The sequence below is a fragment of the Corella eumyota genome, chromosome 6, assembly GCF_963082875.1.
Source record: "Corella eumyota chromosome 6, kaCorEumy4.1, whole genome shotgun sequence".
Lineage (NCBI taxonomy): Eukaryota > Metazoa > Chordata > Ascidiacea > Phlebobranchia > Corellidae > Corella > Corella eumyota.
In genome coordinates this window covers 3,503,486-3,524,621 of record NC_137495.1, presented here as the reverse complement: position 1 = coordinate 3,524,621, position 21,136 = coordinate 3,503,486, and the positions used below count along the sequence as shown (strand labels likewise).

The window sequence follows — 21,136 nt, the reverse complement described above, 5'->3', positions numbered from 1 at the left end:
TTTCTACTATTTTAGAATACACTATAAGCAATATTTATATATTAAATTTTGTTTATTGTGTTAATTTTTTGGCAGTGTAATTTAATGTCATTATAACTTCCTGTTTATAGTTTTATCGATATAAAATATTAATCATTTTTAACGTCTAAAAATTTCCTATTTTTAACGTCTAAAAATTTCCTATTTTAATAAAAAAATTGATAGTTTTAGTAATTTTTAGCAATTGTAGTAGTTTGTTTTTAATTGTGTGTTGAAATAAATGTTATTTTTAAGTTTTTGTTATAATTGTGCGAGGATAAATTTTGTGCTGCGCCATCTTCTGATCAAGGAACCGGTTTGTATCCTGGGTTAAAGGTTATCCATATTCGTCATATTCTAGATTTTCGTTAAATGTTATTTTGGGCTGGGCAAAATGCTATTGGGCTTGTTTTAATTTATATTTGTTAAAATACACATATATTATAACCAGCTTGCTAACCAGCAATAAATATATGATATAAGTACTACGTAGGTTTGCTAATTTTTTGAAATTTTACAATAGAAAAGTAGAAATTAAGAAATGCCAGTGATTTTTTAAAAAGTTGTTATTTCTAAACTTTGTGTATTTTAATTGGATAATTGCAATGTTTCTGTTTTGTTATAAATTTGTAAAGACATATACTTGTATTTTTATTTAATTTAACATAAAACTTTGTAAAATTAGGAATAAATTTTAGGCTAATAGAAACGTTGTGGTTAATTATTTGTTTTATTAACACAAATTGAATGGATGACCAAGGCAGAAAGGTTGTTGTTTGTGATAATGGAACGGGGGTAAGTTTATTATATATAAATTTGTGTTACCAAATGGTGTTAGTATAAATTTTTCCGTATTAGAGGCCTAAATTATCAAATTTATTATATGCCTACTTTACCAAATTCAAAACTATTTTTTCATTTAAAAAATGATGATTTTTTTAGTTTGTAAAATGTGGTTTTGCTGGCTCCAACTTTCCAGCTCATATTTTCCCTGCATTAGTTGGAAGACCGATCCTACGTTCAACAACTAAAGCCGGAGAAATTGAAATTAAGGTAAAATATTAAACAATTATTTTTGTTTGTGTGGTTGTTTTTGTTAAGTGTTTGTGTATAAATTACATTATTCAATATTAAGTTCTAGCTCTTTTTTACAGAATTTAATGTATTTATGTTTTAAAATTACCAGTAGCCTATAGGCTATTTCATTTTGTTTTATTGTTTGATATGTGATTTCAATTTGCCATGAAGTATCAAGTGTTTATATTTAATACCACTTTTAAATTTAAAAAATATCAAAATTTTTGTATCTAGGATTTAATGATTGGAGATGATGCAAGCAAATTACGATCTCACCTTGAAGTAAATTATCCCATCGAAAATGGAATTGTTCGAAACTGGGAAGATATGGAACATTTGTGGGATTATACTTTCGGGGAGGAAAAACTTAACATCAGTTGCCCGTAAGTTTTTTATTTTAAATTTTATCATTAAAAATCATTTTGTATTTTTTTATGGGCTTTAGCCTTTATATATTTATGTTACAAAATGTTTAAATGCACATTGCTGTATTGAAATACATATATATATATGTATATAACTGAATTTTTATTCATTTAGAAATTCAAAAGTTTTGTTGACAGAACCTCCCATGAACCCAACTAAAAATAGAGAAAAAATTATAGAGGTATGCCGCAAAGTTATGACTATGCTGTAATTTTTATTGGTAAAAATTAATTTAAATGTGTAATAATATTTCTGATATGTAATTTGCTTGTTTTTTTTTAGAGAATGTTTGAGAAATATCAATTTGATGGATGCTACATTGCTGTGCAAGCTGTTTTGACTCTTTATGCACAAGGTAAATAATATTTTTTTGCACAAATGTAAACAAATTTGCTTTATATATCTGAACTAGAATATATTTTTAATGTCATATCTTATTGTGTTGTGTTCTGTACAAAACTATTCAGTCTTGATGTATTTAAATACATCAATTTCATTATTCTATACAATTACTTCTCTTGTAAAAATATTCTTATTGCTTCTACTCAGGTTTATTAACTGGTATAGTGGTTGACATTGGAGATGGTGTCTCCCATATTTGTCCAGTGTATGAAGGATTTTCACTTCCTCATTTAACTAGAAGGTTGGACGTAGCTGGTCGTGACATTACAAGATATTTAATCAAAGTAAGTTTTATATAATTGTGTAAAATTAAAACTAATGAGACTGTAAAAAAAATTGAGACTGACGTTGTGTTATTGCTTTGTTTCTAAATGAGGATTATTTTTTAGTTGATGTTACTACGTGGGTATGTTTTCAACCAATCTGCTGACTTTGAAACTGTTAGAATGATGAAAGAAAAACTCTGTTACATTGCGTAAGTGTTAATAAAAAAATTATTCTCAATTAGTTTGCGTTTGCTTTTTTTTACTTTACTTAATCCTATTTTGTTTAGTTATGACACTGAACAAGAACAAAAACTCTCAACAGAAACAACTTACCTAGTTGAATCTTACAAGGTAAACAATAAAACTTTATTATTACTACTAAATTAGGGAGATGAAGTAATTACTTATACTCATTTACGTTAGGTTTTATGAAATTGTTTTTTCTTTAATATTAGTTTCAATTTTTTTACTGGTTTATTTTTTTTTTATGTTATACTTTTAAATATGTAAAATATGCTTTTAAGTTTACCTCACTCTTTATTTCTAGCTCCCCGATGGCAGAGTTATCAAGGTTGCAGGTGAGAGATTTGAAGCTCCTGAAGCATTATTCCAACCCCATCTTATTAATGTGGAATCTTGCGGTATTGCTGAGTTATTGTTTAACACCATACAGGCTGCAGATATTGATATCAGGTTCGTTTTCAATGGGAAAAAATAATATTAGCTAAAAAATCAAGATTAGTTGTTTAGTTGAGACAAAACACATACTTCTGCAGCTAAATTTGTTTTTTAATGGATATTTATAAGTATTCTCCAAACCGTAAAAAATTTGTCAATATTTTTTTTTACAATAGGAGTGACTTTTACAAGCACATAGTCTTGTCTGGGGGAAGCACCATGTTCCCAGGTCTACCTTCCAGGATGGAACGTGAAATTAAACAACTTTATTTGGAGAGAGTTCTCAAAGGAGATCACACAAAGTTTTCTGTAAGTTGGAATTTTAGTTTTTTTAAATGGAAGGTTGTATGTAAAATAATGGGGTTCTAATCACACTAGTTTGTAAATAAATAAGGTCCTAATTAATTTGGGTAATTTAAATTCGTTTTTTTTCATATTTGCTTGGCTTTTATTAAATTAATTTTCAATTGGAACAAAGAATTTTTTAATTTGCCTAAACATTTTTTTTGGACAAAGTTATTTTATTTTATAAATTCAATACATTACCATCCTATTTAAAGAATGAAAGAGGGACCAAAAATGTTTATTTCATAAATTGCAGAGAATTAAATATAAATTTACTTTTTCACCTTAAATATTAACATATTAATTAACAATAAATTAACTGCATTTAATTTGCATGAAAGGTGGTAAACTACTCGTAATTATGTTATTACTGCATTACATTTAACCCTAATTATTTACATGTATACTAACCAAATATTAAGTTCTACTAAAAAAACCTAATTATATTACAATTTTATGTTTATTTATCATTATTATTTTAACTGCAAATTTGCATGTCTCTCTAAATTTAAAGATTAATTTTCAATTTTATTTCTTTTGGTTCGACTATAATTCATTGAAACGGCAACAAAATATGATTCGGACAGAATATGGTAAGATTTAAAGATTTTGTGATTTTTTTGCTAAACTAAATTGTTTTGTGCTTTTGCAACATTTGTAAAATAGATTTTACATAGTCATTTTTAGAAGTAAAAATAACATTACTATACCAAGTTTGTTGTGCTACAATTGATAGGTATTGGTAAAGCTATGTTATGATTTTTTTTTTAGTAAACGGGCTACAATGTTTATTATGTCTTACTGTTTTAAAGGTTTAGTGAAGTAGGCTATAATCATTCACATGTTTCGAAAAGTATTAAAAGCATGTATTACTAAAAGTTAATTAACGTAATAACATATATAAACCCCCTACTTTTTTAAGAGTAGTTTTTGTAATATTAATAGGCCTATAAAGTTGTTTAAGCATGTTCAACTTGCATGGAACTAATTGCCTGTTTTGTAATCATTAATTAAAAACCTAATCTTTCACTATTCAGAAGTTTTAACATTTTTTTGACTTGCATACAATATTTTAATTCCTTACTTAAATATATCATTTTTTTACAAAAGGAAATCACATGATGCAAAATATTTTTGTAATCCAAAAAATTAAAAATCCTTTTCTTAAAAACAGAAATTTAAGATTCGAATTGAGGATCCCCCTCGTAGAAAACACATGGTCTTCCTTGGTGGCGCTGTCCTAGCAGACATCATGAAAAACAAGGAAAACTTCTGGATGACCAAGCAGGAGTATCAAGAAAAGGGATTACGCGTTCTCGAAAAATTAGGAGTAAAGTGCGATTAAAAAACTTAAGACGAAGTTGTGTGTTAAAATATATTAAGAGATTAATGTATGACTACATTAGTAATTTTTTCCATGAAACTGTTTTTTTTTAATTGAGCCATTCAAACATTTTAAAACATCAAATCTTGTGAAATTTTCATTGCACATCCGCTGGAAAAATGGTGCAGATTTACTATCAATGTTTTAAAGTTATAAAAAGTATTGACCACTATCCAAATTTTAATAAATTATGCAGTAAATTCAGGGCTTAAATTTCCCACGCTGCTTTGACCAAAAATATTTAAAAAAAAATAATTTTGTTTTGCAGATTCTAGTCTGCAACTGCTGTACATATTGCTATCTATATTTCTTTTCATTTAGTCGCATTTTATTCGGATAGACTTGTTGTTATTTCTATTAATTTTATGATTCCTAATTCTAGCGTACACTGTATATAGTATAGTGTCTATATAAAGGGGTCACAATTATTTTAAGTATGAATAACATGCTACCATATGATCATACAAATTAAGAGTAATTGGGTTTTATGTAATCTAAACTGTATCATGTATGCCCAAAAAATTAAAAGACCAAATATATATATGAGAACATGTTATTGTAGTTCCATTTAAAGTCCACTTATAGAATGTAATGTTGTGAAGAAACATGCACTATATTTACCCTTTTGTTATTACTCTTAATCTTATTTTTTGTCTGTATATACGAAAAGTCATTGCTCCTATTTAATTGTGTGTTAATTTGACTCTTGAGATACCATTATACGAATTTGTTTTAGTGAAAAATGTTACCAAGAAACAGTTTATTGTTGGCCCTGACATTTATATGCATTACTATAATAAACTGAACCTAATATTATATGCTTTAAATGTTACTTTTTAAGATTTACTTGGGCAGAATTAACTACATTTAAAAAGTGAATACATTTTAAAAAGGTAAGTTCATTTTCATTGTTCTGTATTTGTCATTTTTGACAACATTTGAACTCTTTTTTTGTTGATGTTTAGGTCACAACGAAGCATTGAGAAACACCTAGTTTGCCTTTCAGTTAAATAAGTTCGTGGTTGAAATAGCAGATTAAATTAATTAATGATAAACAGGTACAATTCCATTAAAAAGGTAAGGGACCATTTTTAATATGAAAGTCAAAATTGCACGTATAGTAAAAATTATAATCAAACTTGTTAAAACATTTCTAGTTTTCCACCAAGGCTGCAAAATCTCCTACAACGAATTTGTATAAAACCAAATCCTGATTAGTTTGTGAATCCTTATCAATGTAAGATACAGTTTTCCATTCTTTAGTAACTTGATTATATGTATATACTTTATTTCTAAACATAAAAAAGATAATAATTAAACACATTATTTAGTTAATCAAGTCAAATAGAGAAGTTACCTCGAAATCATATACAGAAGATTCTGGTAACCAAAAGCTGATAAAGGTACCCCTTGAAACGGAAAATGTGTTGTAATATTTGTCCAAACTCCAGTATTTGTGTCCATAAATTCACCACGGTTTGTACTACTATGTGGATGGGGGTTAAGGATTATGTCTGTTCCTGTTCAAAAATATAAACTTAAAAGGGTTAACATAAAATAACCAAGTTTGTTATTTTAATAATGATAAACTTAAAACATGGTAGGTAAGTTAATGTTTAAACCACCTAAAAGTAAATTCAATCTAAACTAGACGCTCATTACCAAGGCTATAAATATACAAGGTTAATTTAAAAACCCACCAAACACAAATATATTTTGATTTAAAACCGCTGTAATCATAGTTCTTCTTGCTGTATTCATTGGTTCTGATTTCGTTTCTGATTTTGATGTTAAACTGTATTTGGTAACTAACTTGGCGCCTGGAATTTAGAAGTTATATTAAGTAAAAGTTTGTAAAATTTATTAGTTTTTAAAAAAGTTTTCTTTTAATCTATAATTTACTTGTGCAGACAGCAGAGCCAATCCTTAATCCATTCCTTGACCTAGTTGTAGTATTTTGAACATTGTTACATCCAAGGCAATATATGGTATCTAAAAATAATCCTTAAAAGCATTGTATATCCTAATTATCAATAAAAAAAAAACAATGATTTACCTTCAATGCAGACACATTTTGTGTTAACACTCATGCTTTCTATATTTCCGTATGTTTTCCAGGTGAAATTAGTTGGATTCATTACATCTATTGTCTTGTTGGGTGAGCTGCCAGTTCTATCAATACCACCAACCAAATACAATATATCTAAGAAGCCGAAGATATTATTATAAATATATAAGCTCAATTCGCATTAAAGTCTTAACAAAATTCTAAAGAGATTAAAACATAAATGTTTTTAATTTCTAGATAATTTTATCGGTATCATTACCATTGTGAATGAAAGCAGAAGGATTGCATCTAAAACTTGGCAACTGTGAAAGATCAGTCCATTCTTTTCCATCAAATTTGACAACTAATAATCCTTTATACCCACATACTAATAAAGCTTCTTTGTAGAATACAACACAGCTTTTTTGTATCATATCTACTTGGCCAGATGTAGGCAGCTATTTAAAATTTTATGTTTTTAGATGCAATTAACGTTTTAAGTTACTGGATAGTTCTATGGACTAAGTTGTTTTTCTTACTTAAGCCATTTCCACTTAATTTATAGGTTTCAAACAACTAATTATACTTACCAAAATGGTACCCCTTTCTTCAGTTTCGATATTCATGTAATTAATTTTTTTCTCCGTATTCACATTAAACAAACTAAAACCTTTTCCGCTTTCTTGAGCCGAAGTCAACAAGGTTAATTGTCCTAAAAAAAACTGTATTATAACAGAAACTACTATTAACACATTACTGATATAAAATCTTTGTATATTTTAAACAAAACCTTGATTTCTTCTTGGCTGTGAGATCCATGGTCGTTCTGGGAAGGAGTGATGTTCAAGAGCATCATGAACTAAGTCTGTACATTTTTTACTGTTTCTAATCAAGTTCTATTAAAAACATGTATACTTGAATATTTTACACTTCGATTTTATAGAGCTAAATTACCTAGGCTATTTTAAATGAGTAAGTCCAAAAATACGATAATTATATTACCAAATAAATTTAATTTTACTTGGTAACCAAATGAAATATAAAATGGGCAATTCTACGCAATAAAGGTGAGTTACTATAGTAAACACGAATTACCTCCTTTAATATAGTTCCAGTGATGTATCTTGGCTTAATATACTTAAGTCTGATAAGTGGAAATAATACTTCAATTGCATGATTTCGGTTTCCGTTATATTTAACCCAACTAATAATAGCTTCGTATACATTTTTTTCACAGTTCACCTAAAATGAAATTAAATGTCAGTTTTTATATTTGAAAAATTTTCGTGTTTCATATTTTCTTGCTTTATGATCTTACTTTTAAATCATCAGAACATATTAGTTTTGTTAGTTGTTCAAGTTTTGTTATCAGAAACGCATCGAGTTTAACAATTTTTTCGAAGTTTTCGAGAAAGATTTGGTCAGCTTTTGTTATTAATATTTTATTCTCAAAAACGGTTCCCAGCTTTCTGGCGTACAAGCAGTTGGTGAAGTTTGTGTTATCAAAAATAAATTTCTTAATTAAATTCGATAAACCTGCAAATAAATATAAGACTAAATTTTAAATGGGTATATACCTCAATAAAAATCGAACCTAAAAAATCGTTTCAGCATAAAAAGTACATACCAGCATAAAAAACGTCTACCATAGCAGCTTGAAATATAGATTTAGGTTATTGTAACGAAAATTTGCCTGTAGTCTTTAGTATAAAATCCGTATTACTATTATATAGTACTTTATTGCGGAATATTAACACACAACCGTCCACTCGCATCACGAATCCCTTTTACATAACATTTCAATACATTTTAAGTAACAAGTCACGTGGTACAGCCCACGTGATAGGGAGGAGGTGTAAACACGTGACTTGAGGTGTAAACACGTGACAAGGGTCTGATAACACTTAGCGTAAACAATAAGATGGCGGATTCGTTACATTATCGAACCTAAATTATTGTTTCAGCAAAAAAATTATATACTACCATTAACTTGTTCATAACATCTACCAAATGTGTGTAAAATGTATAATAAGGTTATTGATATATTTAATAAGTTACCTTCGATTTCCAGGTATAAAGATAACTGGAGTAGATTTTTCACTGTTGCGAATGATATTGATATTTCGCCGGTATAGATGAAGTTAAGAACTTTATTGAACTGTTCCAGTTTATAATTGTGCAAGTTTGTCTCTGTTATATTTGGCTGAACACAAAATCAATAATAATAATACATAACAAACGTTAATGGAGTAACACAACTTACGTCTCGTTCAAAAAGCCGTTTGAAATATTTGCTGCCAGCTGATAGTACGTTTTTGTCGGAATAGAAACGTTCCCTTCCAACTATTATAACAACGTTGCATAGAAAAGGCTTTGATTTTCTGTAGCTTAATAACAAAAGGGTAAAATAGCATAAGTAAAATGATAAATAAATAAATCGCCTACCTATTTAGTGTCTCTAAAAATTGTTCTGCATAGTTGTCGATTTTGCAACTTATTTCCTTACTATTAGACATCCCAACTTAACTTTTATCTATAGGCTTATATTGCTTTGATATATTAAAACGATTTGTATAAAGAATAACCGTTGTACTTTAACAGGTAAATATTATATTTAGTTAATGATTTGCGAGAATTGGCAGGTATTATTTATTAATTAAACAAATACTTCTGAATTAAAATTAACAAAGGTTTTCTTAGTTTGCACTACGCTTTAAAGATTTTATTGTAGCTGTTCTGCAAATATTGTTCTTTTAAACTGTTTAATTTATTAGCATAAATTTTAAACATACACAGCATTGGAAACTTATTGGGAATGTTGACAATTTTTCAAGAAGAGAAACGATATGTAACATGTGATGGTTACAAGCAAAATAGCAGCCAGCAATGGGGCAATAAATCCTCCTTTTCCACCTAATAAATTAAATCAATATTTATAAATTTGCAAAGACGTACTCCGGTTTGTTCTTAAGCTGTTACATAACTTACTAAATTTTGGTAGAATTTCTTTATTGTAAAAGTTTGGGAATCTTCCGGTAATTTTCCGGTTGCTAGTGGGCGCTTTTACGACGATTGGTCCAATGTCAATTTCTTCAGTGTAACTTGGCTCAGTTTTAAAAGGGAAATATCTCTTTTTGCGTCGAGTATTAACGTAGCCCTGTCCATCACTACACTCCTACACAGTTAAAACAAGTAATAGTTATCCACTCTTATTTAAACATTAGCAAAATTTGATTGATTTTGTCAGTTCACAACGTAAATTGTTTAGAAATAGTTTTGTAAATCCCAAATCTTATTAGATGAACCCTAAAGCACTGTTTTTGTTAAAACAGTCGTGACTTACCATCAAACTTGATTTCATTTTCATCTTCAACTTTAGATGAACGTAGAAGACTGAACATTTAGTGAGGCGTGGAGTTTGGAACGAAATGCAAGCTTGATTGGGATCTTTATTGTTTGGGATAGTACTCGGAATGTTAACACTTCGACAACCATCTTTGGTTAGTGGCAGTTGACTTATGTTTTGAAGGTAGCAAGATATAAAGGCATCAGCAATAACAACTTCAAAGTTCTAAAAAAACAGTTATAGTAGGCTGGCTATAGGTATGGGAAAAGTCGTGTGCTTTTAAATCTATCTATGGGGTATAAGTTAATAAGTGGTGTACCTGCATAGGTTGTTCAACGTTAGTTTGAAGGTGGATCATTTCTCCTATTGTGTAAGTCGCGTTGTTGGTTATGACGTCATCGTCCGGACAAGCGTCGTTACAGTTTGGCTTCACTTTACATAGTTGCACTGAAGTTGAAAAGGATCCTCTCTCAATCGTTTTAATAATCCTGTCGCTGTCAAGTCTGAGAAAATCAAACAGAGTTTAAAAATTCAGGCACCTTTAAATAGTTTTATGGACATTGACTTAAAGATAAACAAAATTAAATTTAAAAAGCTTACGTTTCTTCTAGATATGCTGTCAAGTGAAAGTCCTTATGATAGCTGCATTCAAATTGCACAGCGGGGGTTGGCATATCAAACAAACTGTTAACTATATCCCGATTGAACCAAACTTTATTGGCATACATGTAAGATTCACCGTCCAGAGTAAAGTTAGTTGTCGAACATTTGTGGAACGGAAATGGAATAGATATCAAATAATCGCCTTCAGAATTTTGGGTTTGAACTAAACAAAGCAAATGCACATTAGTCTGTTATAAACAAAGCAAAGGCACATTGGTCTGTTATAGATTATATTGCGAAAATCACTTGTTGACTAAACGTAGTTACCTCTGCATTCGTCTGATACAGCATCGTTAGACATTGGCGAAAGATAGAGGTAAGTGTTATTGTAACCCTGGTCAAAATCTTGCACAAATTCGCTGAAAATTGTTATTGTTATCACATCTTCCTTGCAAATTACTTCTGGTTCACCTAACGTAACGTATTGTATGCAGTGTTAACGAAATTCACACACAAGGGTTAAACTAATACTCACGTATTGTAACGCATGACGTGCCGGTGACTGAACTATTTGTTGGTTGACAGATATAACCACTGACGTGCTGGAACGTAGGAAAGCATTGGCAATTATTTGGGCAAGGATTTGAATCGCATGGCGAGTCAGAGGAAGCTGGGGGGTTCTCTAAAATCAATGCATAATAATTTATTAAACTAACTAAACATGTTTAACAGCCTAGATCTAGAGTAACATACCACAGGTTGCACAATGAAATCCATTGCAGAATTCAGTGCAGTTACATTTGTAAGAATAAAACGGGCCATCTAAACACAATCCGCCGTTTTGACAAATTCCTGCATTGGCATCACAATACGAATCGAACAGAGCATCTAGAGATATTTATAAATTTTAGTAAAGAACTCGACTAAAGTGTTACTCTAGTCTTACCATTGCAAAGCTGTCCCGAGTACATGTCATTACAATCACAATAAAACGTTTGATCTGCTGAATTACTGGTGCAGGTTCCTTGGTTACAAGGATCAGGATAACATGGATCACAGCCGAATTTATTAATAAAAACGTCTCCCAGCTTTGTCGAAGTTTCTAGAAAGTGAATCACAATTATTTTATTATTTTGTTGTAAAAGGATTATATTATTTATATATAAACCAAAAAAATAATATTTTATATACCAATAAACGGGTTGCGAAGCATCGAAATAGAAACGTCGGTAAATGTTGCATTTGATGTTGAACATTTTTCTCCAACGCAAAGAAAGTAAACATTTACATTTATCACATCCAGCAAAGAACTAAATTCTTTGAACAACGGATTCGATTTCTGGATTTCTTGGTCAGTAAAAACAATCATAATCTAAAATTCGAAGGTTTTTCTTGTTAATAAATTTAAACACTGATTACTTATGGTTGGTTGTAAGTATTAAATATATAAGTGACGAAGATATTTTAACCTAACTTACCCTTGTCACGTTATTATCACCGTTGGATCTTTTTGATATTTTCGATCTTCCTGGTACTTTTTTTTTCCACCAACTAAATGCTAACCAGCTCCAATCCCAGCCCCAACTCCAGGTATCAAAGCTAAACCAACCTCTAATATCTTTAAACGCGATTCTCTTTCTTGCTTCATTGCCACTGTATGCGTCTTTCCAAAACTTCTGCAAAACGTACAAGAGCGATTCTTCGGTGTTGGTGTCGTTTTGTGAATCGATTGCAACCTCTGATAGAGCATTAAATAGGTCAAGATAGTTTGTGTAGTTTGCAAACGTGAATAGAATGTCGGGATTTGGATTAAACTGGATCATAGCAACCTAGGACAAGATTTCATTAAAGATTTAAAACTCTAAAAATGATGCAAATGCAAAGTTAAGAAAATATATTTTTTAAAGGTTTACATACCCTTGTATGATTTGGTGCAATAGCAAAGTTGCCCAAAGCACTGGTGACGTAGTTATTAATGTTAGTTACGTCATTACTATTGAGCTTCTGATAGGTTTGTACAGAAATAACGACATCAACTTTACTTGTTATCAGGCATGCTTCCGAACTTGTTTTATCATCTGAAACTCCGAAATTAAAAGTAGAAAACCTGAGTATTTATACATTATTAATATTTTTAAAACTTTTAAAGCTAAGTTAAACGACAGTGTCAAGTTTTAAAATGTTAATATACAAAATTAAATTGTTCACTTACAAAATAAGAAAACAAAAAAGAACGTTCATCGTAAAGAAAAATTTAACAACTGACTTCAATTAATTTCCAAGTAGAGTTGAAAAGCAAATAACACGTTGTTTGGAATGCATGTTAAAGTTTTAGGCAAGTATTGCCTTAATTAGGTTAATTTAGGCTTTTAAATGCGGAGTTATAAAGGCTTATTTTACGTAGCCAAAGATTGGGATTTTGGGATTTACGGGCAAACTTTAAAAGAGAGGGAAAATGAAAGAAAGAAGGGTTTGGAGTTAGTGAGAGCAAACGAAAAAAGGCATAGGTTTACTGGTCACGTGATGTGTTTGTTTACAAATTGGCAGTTTAAAGTAGTCTGCATGTTTTAATTCAAAAAATAGGTTTTTAACGGATTAAGGAATAAAATTTTGTTGTTAATATAATGCCAAGGCGTCGTTCACAAAGCTGCAACAACGAAATAGATAATGAAACTTGTGGTTGTCAAATTTCAAGTAATAAAAGGTAAAAAGTATTACGTATTTTCTTATTTTACAAAATCTGTTTCGCAAAATTAAAAAGCTATCTTAAAATATTCCTCCTTGGCTAATATATTATTAACTTTTATTTTTACAGATTTGTAGTTCCATTTCTTCAGTATTTTGCCACCCCGAAATTTGCACTTACTTTTCTTTGTTTTATAAGCATTGCCCAAGGATTTGTTATTAGTGGGTTATATAGCGTAATAGTTACTACAATTGAAAAGAGGTAGGCTTTTTGTTCAGTTCACAAAGAATGCTTAAAGTTATAACACTACTAGACTACATTTGACCATCTGTATTTATGGTAAAATATCATGCTAAAAAACGTTTTTTTTTTAGGTTTCATCTTCATAGTACTGAGAGTGGTCTTATTGCGAGCAGCTATGACATATCATCATGTCTTTCAGTTTTATTTATTACTTACCTTGGTGGCAGAGGTCACAAACCAGCTTGGATCGGCTGGGGTGTATTTTTATTAGGGGTTGGATCAATCATCTTTACCTTACCCCACTATTTAGCACCCACATACAAATATGGGGTTGAGGAACATAATGTTTGTAATGCAACTATTGTACATGGAGAGTGCACGGCGTCAAGTCTTCGACATTACATGTAAGTTTTGTTATTAGTTTTAATAATATTAGTGTTTAATCTTATCTTCAGATAATTGCTGGCATGAATATTATGCACTTAAAACTTACTTTTTTTTAAACAAATTTTAAGAGAATTTTTGTTTTTTATTCTAAATGATGCAAAAATTTAATAATTTCCTGTTCTATTTACACCATTACACATTACATGACAATAACAACAATTTTGATTTTTAAAGGGGGTTATTTGTGGTTGCCATGTTGTTAAATGGAATTGGAGGAACCACTTTATTTACTCTTGGTGTCACTTATTTAGATGAAAATGTGGCTCAAGTTGACTCATCTTTGTATCATGGTAAAAATTTACTTGTTATTTTGCAAAAAAATTACTTTAAAAATGAATTTGAAACTTTCAGTACAGTCTAATGTTTTTGCTTTAGTGTTATTCACTTGCATTTTTACCATGTTACAAGCCCTAAGGCTACAACATGCCAAATATTAATAACTATTAACATATTTGCATTACATTTTTTACAGGCATATATTATGCCAGTGGTGTTGTGGGGCCAGCTTTTGGTTTTATGCTTGGGGGAAAGTTTTTAACATATTACACAAACATTCATGAAGAGTAAGAATTAATTTGTATTTTAATTTTTATTAACCAAGTTTAAATTTCAAAGCTGTTCTTAATGTGCTTTTGTGGCGAATTTTATAGCATTTAAAATTAAAACAATAAATTGACTAACTTTATGTAAAAAAATTTTCTGAGCTTAAAATATATATATTTTTTTTATAGAATTGACATAGATGACAGCAGCACCTTGTGGATAGGAGCATGGTGGTTGGGATTTCTTATCGTTGGAGTAATTATTTTAGTTCTATCAATCCCCATCCTACTACTACCCAAACAACTTCCTAATACTTCACATGTAAGATTAAACAGGGAAGTCGAAATGCATCAGGATAAAGCTGCACTGCGAGATGCCAACGAGACCTTTAGTTTGAGGTAAAATATTTAAAAAACTGCCTCATGTACTTTATTGTTTATAAATATAAATTGGTGCCTAATATAATCTCATATATTCTTTTCTACAAACTTTTATTTATTTTTAAGTTAAATTCGGTATAAGTTTACTTAAGAAATTTATTGTTTTTATTTTTTAACAGGCCCTATCATGTCTTCAGAAGTGTTTTAATTCTGTTTCGAAATCCAACGTTCTTTTTCATTACTTTGGCAGGAAGTTTAGACTCAGGTTTAGTTGTTGGAATTACAACTTTTGGGCCAAAATATTTGCAGTCAATGTTCAGTTTAACACCATCCCAAGCAGCTACATATTTTGGTAATTTAAAAAATAGAATTAAGGTTGCTTTTTAACAGTCTTATCAATGTGCTGTAAGATCTCATTAAAAATGATATTTAAATGTTTTAGGTATATTAGCAATTCTTGCCGGTGCCACTGGACAACTCTTGGGTGGTGTAATAGTCACTAAATTTAAACTCGAAGTGCCTGGAATTTTAAAGTTTTGTGTAGCGTGTGCAACAGTTGCTGTTCTTACCACATTCGTGTTTTTTAAAACCTGCCCAGACACATGTAAGTTAACATGTATTTTTTAATTACATATTGAGTACACAAGGTTAACATGTTAAGTTAATCGATTATTTATATTAATTCTAGATTTTATGTTTAGATATTACGTTAAAGGTACTTTTAGTATTTTAATTGTGCATAACTTAAATTTTAATGTTTTTAAATCCTTCAGGAATTGACCATGCCTATTAACATTTTTTTACATTTTTAAGTATTCGCGGGTGCTACAACCAACTACAATGATGCTGTGTATGGTTCAGAGTTATCAGCATTTGATCACAATTCAGCCTGTAACTTAGCTTGCCAATGTAACCCTGATTTATATGACCCAGTGTGTGGAGAAGACAATGTCACTTATTATTCACCTTGTTTTGCTGGCTGTCAACAAAAGGATGATCAGGCATGAAAGTTATTGTTAATTGTTTATTTTTATTATGTAAGCAATTAAAAATTAAAGGGTTTATTTTTGCTTTTTTTTTAGAAATATTCAGATTGTTCTTGCATCTTTAAATCAACTCCTTCTGAAAGGGGGGAAGCAAAGAGTGGAAAATGTTTGGACCAATCTTGTGGAGGACTCCCTCTTTTTCTTGGTGTCTTCTTCTTCTCAATCCTTGCAACTTTTCTAACTGGCACTCCAGCTATTCAAGCTATTTTAAGAGTAGTTCCATTTCAACAAAGATCTTTTGCGATTGGAGTTAAAGTAGGCTTTATTGTTATTTTTTTTTATACTTTTTTTACAAAACATTTTAAATAATTTTTGTTTGTTTTCTAGTTTGTTGTGTTGCGTTTATTTGGCAGCATCCCAGGACCAATAGTGTTTGGTCGGGTCCTAGATCTGGCTTGTGTAGTTTGGAGTACAGAGTGTGGTAAACAGGGATCATGTGAATTATATAACAACACTAATCTAGCGACACATATGGCTGCATTTATACTAGTAATTAAGGTAAATCTTACTAAATTTTGTACATTTTACAAATTAATCTTACTTATTAAACTTTTACTTGTTGTTAAATGTTATTATGTTTAGGTTTTTGTTGTTATATTTTTTGGATCAGCATGGTGGGTGTACAAACCCCCAATAAAGTTAAGCCCAGATGAACAACCAACTAATTTCTCTGATTTAACTCGTAATAATGTTGGTTTGCCAACACCTAGGGACATTAAGGGTGGGATAAGTGATTTGTTGAATAGCAAAACAATGCGATCAAATGTTGGGTATTCAACTTTAACTAATAAGGTTGATTTTGAGAATTAATTGTATTTAATAATGAAAGATTTATATATTATCTGTCTTTTTTTGCATTTTTTTCCTTGTTATATGAAAACATTTTTGACTTGTGTACTTGGTTTTTTTTTAGGTATTTTATCAGTGGTATTTTATCGGTACAACATGACATATGTGCGCTTTTAAACTAGTATTTATATTACATAAATAATTGTTATTTTATTGATTTTAAGCCATTTATTTTTATTTTATTATCTACCTTTACAATGATGCATTATACATGTAGTATTTTTAATTATGCTTCTATTTAAAGTGTGCCTTAATAATATTTATCTATGTTATTATTTTAACTTTTTCTAACAAGAATATTACACTATTTTAACTTGTAACAGAACATGTCACTCTATTATATAGCTTGTTAAATTTGTATATGCAATTTTAAATAAATAATATAGTATTATGTCCCATGATAAAAATTAACGTTATTATGTGCAAATTTTGCAATAACCTGAGTTAAATTTAAGGTAAGTTGTGTGGAATTGGTGATGCTTTAAAGAAAGGACAAATTTTTCGTTGGAAAACTAAAAAAATATCTGACAACTCTGCTTCGTGTGTTGATAAATTTGTTTTTGTTATGAAGACACGTTGCTGGAAATATTGGACTATTAACCTTCGTGATTACTGGTTAATTAAGTTAATTTGACCTAAATCTTAAAGATATTAAATTATTAAATCAAAGGTATTTTTGATTTGGCAGTATTTAAATTTGGACGGATGTGAATAAATTTGTACTGTAATATTAAAAATTAATATTTCAATATGACGGGTGATTCAAATATCCCCTACGTCGCTAATTTAGTAAACAGCATTATTGGAGTTAGTGTTCTAGCTATGCCATTTTGCATGAAAAAATGCGGACTTGTGTTGGGACTCAGTTTACTTTTAGGAGCAGCTTGGTTAACTTACGTTTCATGCAGTATGTTGGTATCTGCTGCTGTACAAAAGCGAAGAAGAACTTACGAATATTTAGCTTTATATACTGTTGGAACTGCTGGTAAATTTGCAGTGGAGTTAAGTATGATTGGCCTTATGTTAGGCACTTGTGTTGCATTTTATGTTGTCATAGGAGACTTGGCAACTGGAATTTTATCAAGTTATGTTGAATCAGAAATTCATAAACTAAGAACTTTTGTAATTGTTTTTTGTGCGCTATGCATCGCTCTGCCTTTGGGTCTTATGAAAAACCTGGCAGCCTTAGGGAAAATCGGTGTCTTTTCCTTAGTATTCTATATGCTGTTTGTGTTTGTAATGCTATTGAATTCAATAAATAATGGCATGTTAAAATTTGATTGGATTAATAAAGTCGAGTTATTCAGACCGGCTGGAGTGTTTCAATGCTTGCCCATATTTAGTTTGGCTTATGCCTGTCAATGCCAGTTATTTGTAGTTTATGATTCCTTGGAAGATCCATCAATATTAAGGATGGACAAAATTGTAACAAATGCTTTAAAAATTGTTACCACTGTTTATTGTTTGGTTGCAGTTTTCGGCTACGCAACGTTTACAGATGAAGTTTATGGCAATGTTCTTCAAAATTTTAAAAGCTCTGTTGTTTTAGAGTTAATAAAACTTGGTTTTGCCGTTTCTGTTGTAGTGGGATTTCCTTTGATGATATTTCCATGTAGGCAAAGTATCCACACTTTATTTTTTAGACAACAGCTTGTCGATGGCACACCATCTAAATCATATATTGATCCATTTACTTTTAAAGCTATAACACTTTGTATTGTATTGTCTACAATGTGTATAGCTATTCTTATACCTAATGTTGAGACTATATTAGGCTTAACAGGAGCAACAATGGGTTCATTTATTTGCTTTATTTTTCCTGCAATTATATTCTCAAAAGCCTCACCCAAAGGCGATACAACGATTTCAAAATTTGTGTTTGGAATTGGTTGTTTGTTATTAATTGTGTGTACATACTCCAATGTGTTTATTGCATCTGAAACTGATACCAGAAAAATTGCTGTGCAACAACCTGTTGTTGTTGTCGATAAACTTGATGTTTTAGAACTACCAGTAGAAGTGGATGTTGATAAAAATCCAGTTGAAAATAATGAAAAAGATGACGATCCTGTACTACCTGATCCAACTAAACCTCCGATAGCAGAAGCTGTGGATGATGAACATCGACATGAGCCTGCAAATCCAATGGAGCCTATTCCTGTGGAGGGAGGAGATGATTCCCCTCAGATCAAAGAGGAAGAGCAACATTTGGAGGAACAAAAATATCTTAAAGAGGAAAATGTTGCTAAAGAAGAGGAAGTCATTGCTGAAAATAAAGAAAATGTTAATGAACCTGAAAATCAAATTGAAAAAGTTGATTCTGTTCTAGAAAAAGCTGAAGTAAAAGATGAAGAAGTAATACTTACAGAAGTAAAAGTGGATCAGGAAAATGTGAAAAAAGAAGGTCAGGAAAATGTTGTCATAAACAATGAACCAGTTGCTGTTATTCAGCCCGAAAAAGAAATTGAAAATCAACCAATTGAGAATGAATTCCCAGTCAAGGACAATAAACCTGAAGATGCAATAGACCAGGGAAATCCCCAATTACAAGATATTGTTAAAGATAAGATGTTAGAACCTCCAGTACCTAACATTAACAACAAAGATCAAGATGCAGAAATTAAACTCAATAAAGAAGAAGACAATTTAAAGAATCAGAATCTGTTGGTAAAGATAAAAAAACAGCATAAAAAACAACATGAGCTTTTACAGGAACAAGAACAATTAATACAAGCTCTGGAGGAGCAGCAAGAAAAGGAAGGTGTAAAGGGTGAAGAAAAGATAAATGATGAGGACAAACAAAACATTGCTGAGGACCCAAAAAAATCTGGAGATGAAAATAATAATTTATCACAAAATAATGAAAATAAAATAGAAAAGCCTGTTTTTAAAGAGCAGAAAGTAGTAGTTCAACAGAATGAGAATATTCAACAACCTAAGCAGTTGGAACCTGAAAAGAAGCCTGAACCAATACAACAAGAACCAATTAAGAAACTAGAAGATTCTGTTGTTGAACAACCTGTTCAAGTTATTAGAAAGGAATTGGATCCAGAAAGACAAGAAAGAGAAATAGATAAACCAATTGAAAAGAAGGTAAATATCTTTAAAATTAAAAAATAGAGCAAATTTAAAATGATATTTAAAATTCTGTAAATTAAAAATAAATTTTTGCAAGCATGATTTATTAATTTAATCTAACTTTTTCAGGAATCTGTAATATTTCAAAAAGAACCTGACCCAATAGAAGAAAATAAAAACCATAATCTACCATTGGTTGAAAACATGGAACAAAAACAACCAGAGAAACTTCAACCAGAGCAACAACTTGATTCAGTTGTTTCAGAGGAAGACAACGAAAAGGTCGACAAAGTGAATGAAGAGATTATCGAGAAAAAGCCAAATGCAAGAGATTTAAAATCTGTACTATTAGAAGAAACAGCATAAGTTGATGACAAAAGAAAAAAAGAGACGGTACCACTTCTATAATAACCTACAATTTTTTGTAATATTTAAAAGTTTCATAATTTGGTAACAAGAAATTATTTGTTTTAATGGTAAGGTGTAGGTGTATACATTATTAAGGAGTTAAAAAATATTTTTTTTGTGAAGCAATCCTTTTCTGTTTGTTTTTATTTTGTTGCAGTATTTTCTATTTTCTCCAATGGCTTAAACTAATTTAAAAACTCTAATTTAACTTATTTTTATTATAAGAAACCTCTAATGCATTCAGGGATATTGGAACTGAAATGCTAATCTTAATATTTAGTTATCAAGCCATTTTAAAAAAGGAGAATTATTAAATACCGGTTCATTTCTTGCCCCAAATAGAGATTTTATGTTAAAGTAATTATGTAGAAAAATCTTTCGTGCAATTTCTATAATTTACCTGGTGCTTACTGTTGAAGATCATTATTATTATGGTTATAATGAGCTTAAATACTTAGTAAATTTAAATTGAATTAATTGAATACTTAGTTAATTTTAAACTGTGCTTCAATAGCTTCAACTTTTTTTCTTCAAATGTTTTTTATTTAAACAGACTCTGATTATATTGTTCAGTAATTTATCTTTTTATTGGCATTGTGTATTTTTGTTTATTTGCACATTTAAATGCTTTTATTTGAGTTTTAACTAATGCAGAATACTACTTGATGTGCTGTATTAGGTACAACTAACCAAAAATGAATAACTTTATTTATAAATTTAAATTAAGTTATATATTTAACACAAAGTTTTAAAGTTCAAATTCTTACATTATTTGGTGTTTGTGTAATTTCTTTTTAAATCTTGTGTTTAATGTTATAAATTATGTTGGTTAATTGGAAGTTTTAACATATTATATAATCATAA

General features: G+C 29.9%; 2 protein-coding genes across 2 annotated transcripts; both read left to right on the top strand.

Annotated features, from left to right (window-relative positions):
* The first annotated feature begins 698 nt into the window (after positions 1-698).
* LOC145755035 (actin-related protein 2) lies at positions 699-5,406 on the top strand. Its single transcript, XM_082571234.1, has 11 exons — positions 699-813; positions 961-1,071; positions 1,330-1,478; positions 1,636-1,702; positions 1,804-1,876; positions 2,071-2,207; positions 2,313-2,398; positions 2,477-2,540; positions 2,737-2,882; positions 3,044-3,176; positions 4,387-5,406. The coding sequence occupies exons 1-11, from the start codon at positions 766-768 to the stop codon at positions 4,555-4,557; spliced, it is 1,185 nt and encodes a 394-aa protein (XP_082427360.1). The 5' UTR covers positions 699-765; the 3' UTR covers positions 4,558-5,406.
* A 7,768-nt stretch (positions 5,407-13,174) lies between these two features.
* On the top strand, positions 13,175-20,944 carry LOC145755661 (uncharacterized). The gene is made up of 14 exons (XM_082571913.1): positions 13,175-13,296; positions 13,408-13,539; positions 13,653-13,925; positions 14,143-14,258; positions 14,441-14,531; positions 14,700-14,909; positions 15,071-15,243; positions 15,334-15,495; positions 15,705-15,892; positions 15,974-16,192; positions 16,265-16,435; positions 16,520-16,729; positions 17,537-19,879; positions 19,994-20,944. Exons 1-14 carry the CDS (start codon positions 13,217-13,219, stop codon positions 20,228-20,230), a joined length of 4,605 nt encoding a protein of 1,534 aa, XP_082428039.1. The 5' UTR covers positions 13,175-13,216; the 3' UTR covers positions 20,231-20,944.
* Positions 20,945-21,136: the final 192 nt, after the last annotated feature.

Bases quoted from the DNA above. Each gene is read 5' to 3' on its own strand.
- LOC145755035 (XM_082571234.1), top strand. From the start codon at position 766: ATGGATGACCAAGGCAGAAAGGTTGTTGTTTGTGATAATGGAACGGGG. The intron at 1,072-1,329 runs GTAAAATATTAA...TTTTGTATCTAG, and splicing joins CCGGAGAAATTGAAATTAAG to GATTTAATGATTGGAGATGA. The intron at 2,541-2,736 runs GTAAACAATAAA...CTTTATTTCTAG, and splicing joins ACCTAGTTGAATCTTACAAG to CTCCCCGATGGCAGAGTTAT.
- LOC145755661 (XM_082571913.1), top strand. From the start codon at position 13,217: ATGCCAAGGCGTCGTTCACAAAGCTGCAACAACGAAATAGATAATGAA. The intron at 15,893-15,973 runs GCATGAAAGTTA...CTTTTTTTTTAG, and splicing joins GTCAACAAAAGGATGATCAG to AAATATTCAGATTGTTCTTG. The intron at 19,880-19,993 runs GTAAATATCTTT...TAACTTTTTCAG, and splicing joins ATAAACCAATTGAAAAGAAG to GAATCTGTAATATTTCAAAA.